At 36.6% G+C, this 7,470-nt stretch overlaps 1 protein-coding gene across 1 annotated transcript; it reads right to left on the bottom strand.

Annotated features, from left to right (window-relative positions):
• Positions 1-1,562: 1,562 nt before the first annotated feature.
• LOC25489683 (protein ROLLING AND ERECT LEAF 2) lies at positions 1,563-7,100 on the bottom strand. Its single transcript, XM_013605821.3, has 4 exons — positions 5,121-7,100; positions 4,487-4,701; positions 3,524-3,747; positions 1,563-2,715 (listed from the first exon to the last, which is right to left on the bottom strand). Exons 1-4 carry the CDS (start codon positions 6,607-6,609, stop codon positions 1,920-1,922), a joined length of 2,724 nt encoding a protein of 907 aa, XP_013461275.2. The 5' UTR covers positions 6,610-7,100; the 3' UTR covers positions 1,563-1,919.
• Between the last annotated feature and the right edge of the window lie 370 nt (positions 7,101-7,470).

The following is a 7,470-nucleotide window of genomic DNA, read 5'->3' as shown; positions in this document are numbered from 1 at the left end:
TCGATCAACCACAGTTGAGAGCATTAAAAGCATTTTACTTACGTAACTTATTTAATATAATCTGATACAACCTGCTAGCTCAGTAAGATCAGCGATACACTCTTCGAATAAGTGCAAACTCCTTGAATTATGAAATGGGAGTAGTAAAATTTCTTGAGGGAAAAAAGAGAACCTTATTGATATTCATCATACTCAATGGTTCACAAGTACATTGTATTTGAAGCAATGGTTTACTTCTGATAGAATAACTCGCGAGGTCATAAAAATAAAAACAAAAAAATAAAAAAATAAAAGAATAACAACTTGCAAGAATTGTGGAAATGAAATAACAAGAGATTGAAAAGAATGGTAATGACTTTGCTTGTTCCAAGTTCTCAAGTTCAGCAGTCATGTTGAGCCTTTCTGCAGTGTCTTTGAGGGTCATATCACTCCCCTCCCTTTCCAAACTAACCTTGTCATCAGGGTTGTGATAAACCCGAGCCTTGAGCCGTTCTGTATCATCAGTAGAGAGATACAGTGCACCTGGCTATTCCATTTCCTCTCCATATCTTAATGTTCACTTCCAAGGTTGAGACGATAATGCTTAAGGTGACTGAAACACAGCTTAATGTTCATTTCCAAGGTTGAGACAATAATAATTAACATGGATTGTCGCTGGTCGGATTGAAAAGCTGAAGGTGGTACTCTCGCAGGGAAATCCTGGTCAACAACGTCATCTGCTCTTGCAAAGGAAGATCCAAGGAAAGAATTGGTCTGGCTAACCTAAAGTTTTTTCTTATGTCCAAACAATATCAAATTGGGTTAATTATGTTTTTGGTCTCTATAAATATGTCAACTTTCCGTTTTAGTCTTATATTTTAAATAAATAGTTGTATTTTTTAATGAAATTGTGCAGAAGTATATATTTTAATATTGTAAAAATCACTCCAAAAAAAAAATAGATTTTTTTAACCAAATATGAATTTTTTACCAAAAAAAATATAAAAATTCATATTTAATTCATGTTTTGGTAAAAAATTCTAATTTTTTTGGGAAAAATCTTATAATATTATACATTTTTCTGCAAAATTTTATTTAAAAATGTGAATTCTACATATGAGTTTACTTTAAAGGAAGAACCAAAAGTAATGATTAAAAATTTTATAGAGATTAAAAGTTGAAGAAAAATTTTAGAGAGACTAAAACGAAAAATTGGTATATATATATAGGGATCAAAAAGATATTTAACCCTATCAAATCATGTTTAGAATAGAGTTTTCTTCTTAACCCTTCGGTTTTTCAGTTAAAAAACGGTCTGACTAATCTAAAACCAAGAAGTAAATAAAGTCTAAACTAAACATTTTGTTCTAATTAGAAGTCTAACTCGGATACTAATATCCAGAGAATTCTTGTGAAATTATTGCACTGCAATAATTCAAGAAAAGTAGTCCCATCATCCCATGTATTGTAGTTGAATCTAAACGAGTACACCACAATTTAATGTGGGGTAAACCATTTTTCCTGAATAGAGTTGGGTATGATCAGGAGAAAGAAGTAATAGAGAGGAGGGTAGAAATCAAAACTGCAGGAAAATAAAGTGTATTTCAATTCACTAGATCGTTATTGAACTTCTATTAAAATCCCTTGCTTCCTCCTACTAAGATCCTACTACTCCTAGACATATTAAACAGCATATACAATCACCTACAATCAAATCAATAAATGAATTATTCTGTACAAAATTTTGCCTAACTGTAGATTGGGTGTTACAGGAGCTGAATTCAAGATAACCATGTCCTGACGTTTACACACCCAAAGCTTTAGTTGCTGAAACTTGATCTAATCAAACCTCTTCAGAGAGTTTTAAGAGGTTCTTTCCTACATACCAAGATTAACTCTAGCTGCAAAATTGGTGGTTAGTTCTAAATCTTCCATGTTCTCTACGAGGCTGCAGCATTTTGAAGTCTGACTTCCTCATGAGCTTTCACCACCTCTGAAGTGAAACTTTCTAAGGTCTTAAAAATGGGAACCAAACCAGTTTGTAAACTATTAGAAGCTGCATCACGGACAAGCCTAATGGCTTCCTTATGTTTGGCCCTCTCATCATGCAATCTCTTCTTCATAGAATCTAAATCCACCTTTAGATCATCCAGTGGCGAAACACCACTATCAGAATTGAACTTCGACAATGAATTCTTCCCTGAAACTTTGTCATGCTCGTGTTTTGAGGCTCCCATTTCGGTGCGCAAAGCTTTAAGTTGTTTCTCAAAATCCTTTGTTAGATACTCTGCCCTGATTTTCCGCCTTTGTTCCTCATCTTGTCTCTCCCATAGCTCATGCAGCTTTTGAGCAAATTCGCCCATAGCATCTGCCACCCCTCTTTCTGAAATTCTATTCATTGCTTGCTGCCAATCATTGCAGATAATGAAAGCTTGTGGAGCTCCAATCCGACTTGGAGAGTAAGGGACAACACCATCATCTGTTTCTTCAGGTTCATCATGAAGGCACCTTCTGAGCCACCCATTCAAATTTTCAACATAAGATTTTTGAGTCCTGACCCAATTGTTGAACTGTGTGCACCAATTCAGAAGCTCCCTTTCGAGTTCTATAATGGCTTTCAAACCTTCATCTCTTTGCAAACCAGTGTTTAATTTGAGAGATTGAGTTTTACTCTCCATGATAGCCTGGAACTGTTTCTGGTGGCATTGGAACATGAATTTCCACATTCTTATCAATCTGCTGACAAAAAATACATTTCATTACACTTATGAACAACATAATGCTATTAATATATGCTGATGTCTATGTGTCTATCAAATCTATGACTTCCAACTCCATAAAAACACTCAACCGTGTAGGAAAAACAACAAATTTTGCCATCCCAAAACCAAAAATGATGATAATTATTAATCATGAAGATTTAAGGGTGCCTTCAGCCACTTCCCACATAATGTGAGATAAACGCCGAAGCCTCTCATCAATCTCTCGAGGTATAATTGGAATCAATGTCATCCCTCTATACCACGTGACCATCTATTCTCAGCATCTTATAAAGGCAGGCAGGCTCCTACATTATCATTAATAGTGACAACAAGGCATCTAACTTGCAAAATCAAACATTCCATTAGGGATTTCTGATTCATAGATGGGCATACGAGTGACATTAATGAACTAGTTGACTTTGGAGGGACAAAACTGTCAACTAAAGCATTTTTGGAGGATCAAACTATTGCAAATTTGCACCAATAAAATGGAATTGGATAGCTAACTTTCATCAAAATTCCTAGAGACTTCAAATCAAGGCTATCAATAATGTGAAACCTTGAATTTGGATTTGGATTTGGTGGCTCTTGTGAAATTTAAAAACATTAACACATCATTACCCCTTTCAGTCTAATCCTTTTAGACGAGAAGAAGAGATCTTGTCAAACAGATTGCACTGTTTGACATGATATTAAAAAAAAAAAAAGCCCTTACCTGAAAAATTTCTACTCATAAGAGATGAATATTAACATAGTAGTGAAGAAATGAAGCAATTTCATACCCATTAATTAATGCTGCAAGCTGAGGCTGTAATTCTTCATCCCTTAGTTTATGTATCCTCCCTGATATAGTTTCAACACTTTTGATGCAAATGTTTATCTTTGTAAGCAACTTTCTTATTAATGACTCAGCAGCATCAATTTTAGTAGCTTCGGCTCCACGATTATCCAATGCTTTCAATCTCTTGCATTGCTTCTCATAAATAGCTCTTAACCTCTCTTCATCCTGAGAACAGCGTTAAATACAAATACAAATAAGAACAATTTGAAAGGAACCGTTCAATATTTACTAATTTATTAATACAAGCAGTTTGTCATATAAAAAAACAAGGGTTAATAGTGTTTTTCACCCCTGTAATATATGTCATTTTCGGTTTTCGCCCCTACAAAATTTTTGATTTGATTTGCACCCTCGTAAAATTTTTATTTTCCGGAAAACACCCCTAATAGGTCATTTTCAGAATTTTTTTTCAAGAAATTTTGGTTTTTGAATGGCCTATTAAGGGTGTTTTTCGGAAAATAAAAATTTTACGAGATTGCAAATCAAACCGAAAATTTTATAAGGGCGAAAACCAGAAATGACATATATTACAGGGGTGAAAAGCACTATTAACCCAAAAAACAATGCTGATTATGCAGGACATATTGATCATGAGAGAGTACATGTTATTGATTTATGAAGATCCAATTTATATCATCTCTCAAACAACATAAATGTATAAAGGGAAACTATGTATAGGAATTTCAGAAGCCTTCGTCCCCTAAAAGAAGGATACACGGTAAATCAGCTAGATGGATATCAAATTATCAATCGCTCCAACGTTATCTAATTTCATGAACAATTTCTGCTAAAGAATCCTAACATTTAACTAATTTCAAAGCATTCATATTTACACCTTAACTTCCTTGTATAATTTCTTTTCCCATGCATAAAGTAACTAATTTCAAAGCATTCATATTCTTACCTTAACTTCCTTGTATAATTTCTTTTCCCATGCATAAAGTTTCTCCAATGTAGATGAAAGGTTTATCGGATTTGATATCAACTCTTTCTCAGGCTCCCCACAGTATGCTTTGGCCAATTTCATTGTCCTAGAAGAAAATTGTATTGGCGGACCAGATGGAGGATGCGAAGGTGGCTTGGAAGGTGCTAACATCTCTAATATCCTTGAATAGATAACTGCATAAAAGCACATAGCAAGACATTAAACCTGTAAACAGTAATATTTACATCATTTACTTGATTAATATTTCAAACCTGATTAAATGACAGTATAGAGAATAAAAATTGAACGAAATTAGCAATAAAGTTCAATATATATGCAGAAAATTCATTTGAAGTGTGCATTTTACTTTGACCTTCAAATCAAACTGTAACTGCATTTTCTTGAAGCACAAAACTGGGAATATAAACCCAAACAATGCATAATGAAAAATAAAACCCTACCACCCCCTTATCCTATTGCTTAATGTTGTAAGCAATAAACCTTCTCCTACATAACATGCATAAGTCATAACCCATGGTTATCCTAGCACAATCTATAGCACCATAATGAAGCCAAATCCAAAAAAGAACTCAAAAGAAAAAAGCCTTGATACCTCTAAATGCAGCAAGTCTTGACTGATAAGGTGGTTTGTAAACCTCGAGAAGAAATGCAACCTCTCTTCCATGATTAGAAGCAGTCTCAAACTCATCTCTAATTTCCCTAACAACCTCTTTTAGATCCCTAGTTCCATGTGGAGACAAAGTGCTTAAGCTACTCAACATAGAAGATTCACCATCAACCTCCACTGTTGTAACCGTCGCATCTTCATCACCCTCAATCTCAAAACTCACCCCTTTCTTTCTAGGAGGAGATCCTTTAGGAACAACATTATCAGGACTCAATTTTTCACTAGAAGAAATCGAATCACCACTACCTTCGCTACTATGAAACCGCACCGTTTTGGAACTTCCCTCACTACTACTCACCTGTTGCAATGGCACTTCCTTTGAATTCGAAGTACCTTCACCAAAATCTCCACCTTTAACAGCCTCTGCCTTTTCCTTTTCCACTTCCTCTGCCACTTTCTTCTTCTTCTTCTCATGACGAACCTCCTTCACAGTTTCCTGCTCCGTTTCATCTTCTAATTCAGGAATCCCTTCTCTCTCCCTCACTTCTTTCGAATCAGGACTACTCCCACTCGAAGCTAACCCTAACCCTAATCCATAACTTCCATAACCAGAATAACCATTGTCAACACTCTCAAAAAAGTTAAGAAAATCCCAGGTAGATACTCTCGGCGGTGAAGGTGGAGCCGGAGCCGGAGCCGGTGGAGGCGGCGCCGGCGTAGAAGGTCCCGCCGGGAAACCAAAAAAACCACCAGCACTCCCATTCATACCATTATACCCATAACCATAAGGAGAACCAGTCCATCGTCCAGATTCCGCCACGTGTCTCTCCGGTTCTTGATAGATCACAGATTTTCCACGAGGTGCAGATTTCTTCATATAGTAAGCATAACTATTAACCCCTGCTTGATTTGGATTTGGATTTTGATTTTGATTCCAATCTTGTTGATACGGATATGGATATGGATAATTATACCCGTAAGAAGAAGATGGTTCGAGTTGGGGTTCGGGTTCGTATTGAGGTTCGTGTCCATATTCAAATCCTCTGTCTCTTTCTCGTTCAGGTTCGGATTCAGCCTCGGGTGTTTGATGCTCATGATGATGATTAAAATGATCTGAAGAAGGTGAACTTAACTCCGATCCAGAAGAAAGATGCAAATGAGAATCATCATCATGATCATGATCATCATGGTGGTTACTACTATTCTTAGAAGATTTACCTTCACGAGAAGGCAATGTGAGAACAGGGGAAGAAATTGAAGAAGAAGAAGAAGGAGTAGAAGCAGTTGGAAGAAAAAGATCTTGATCGGAGAATCTCCTCAGAGCTTCCCCGATGTCTCTAAGAGACTGTAAATAAGAAAGATGCGCGGCGGCAAGAGCGTATCGTTGATCGGAAGCGTTTTTGAGAAAGTTTTTGCGTTCTCTGCAGAGAGTTACCACGGGGAACTCCTCCAGTTTGGAGCCCCCGCAGCCCATGTTAATTTACAAATCTGTCGTGGTTTTTGGTGGTGTTGTTGAGAAAAGGAAGCATAATGAAATGGAAATGGAAGAAAGATGGTTGTTCAGTGAGGGTAATAGTGGAATAACACTAAAATGGAAGAAGCATGGGAAAATGTGGGTGTTGTTTTGTGTTGTTCTGCATTTTGTGTTTGTTACTAACTGAGAGGGTGAAAATTAGTGAAGAAAAAGGATGAGAGTGAAATCTGACCGTTGATGGGTGAATAGTGATAGATCGTGGATCGATTTGGAGGAGAAGAAACAGCCAAGGATTGAGTACATAACAGAGAGGGTGTGTGTGAGATTTGGAGATTTAAGAATTAAAAAAAGAGGGAAAATGGCATAGAGATTGGTGATGTTGGGGATCTGTAAATTGTTGTTGTTGGTGTTTGTTTTGGGATAATATTAATTGGTGGAGATTTTTCAGAGAAGGAACTTTCTTTTGCATTTGGAAGTGCAAGTTGCAAACCCGCCATTAGGGTTGGGAATAGGCCAGGCCAGGCCAGGCTTTGATAGGCCTGAGCCTGGCCTACGAAAAAATTTGCAGGCCTGAGCCTGGCCTATGGCCTTTCATAGGCCTATTTTTTTGGCCTGGCCTGGCCTATTTATAAGCCTGGTCTGGCCTGAAAGCCTATTTACAGGCCTACTTACTATTAAAGTCACTAAACATTCTATTTTATCTACTTTTAAATAGGCTTAATAGACCTCAAAGCCTATTTGAGTGTAAGACTTGTCTATCACTATAAGGCCTTAAAAGCCTATTTCACTATAATGCTTTAAAGCCTATTTAAAAAGTCCACTATAAAGTCTAACATGCATAAACAGGCCGACCTATTAGAC

This window comes from Medicago truncatula, chromosome 3 (genome assembly GCF_003473485.1).
Source record: "Medicago truncatula cultivar Jemalong A17 chromosome 3, MtrunA17r5.0-ANR, whole genome shotgun sequence".
Taxonomy (NCBI): domain Eukaryota; kingdom Viridiplantae; phylum Streptophyta; class Magnoliopsida; order Fabales; family Fabaceae; genus Medicago; species Medicago truncatula.
The sequence above is the reverse complement of the archived record's forward strand: the minus strand, read 5'-3'. Positions and strand labels throughout refer to the sequence as shown.

What these genes read in the sequence shown, in the direction of transcription:
- LOC25489683 (XM_013605821.3), bottom strand. Translation starts at nt 6,609, where the DNA reads ATGGGCTGCGGGGGCTCCAAACTGGAGGAGTTCCCCGTGGTAACTCTC. An exon ending in AAGACTTGCTGCATTTAGAG is followed by an intron (nt 4,702 to 5,120) that starts GTATCAAGGCTT and finishes GCTTTTATGCAG; the next exon opens with TTATCTATTCAAGGATATTA. An exon ending in AATTATACAAGGAAGTTAAG is followed by an intron (nt 3,748 to 4,486) that starts GTAAGAATATGA and finishes CGCTGTTCTCAG; the next exon opens with GATGAAGAGAGGTTAAGAGC.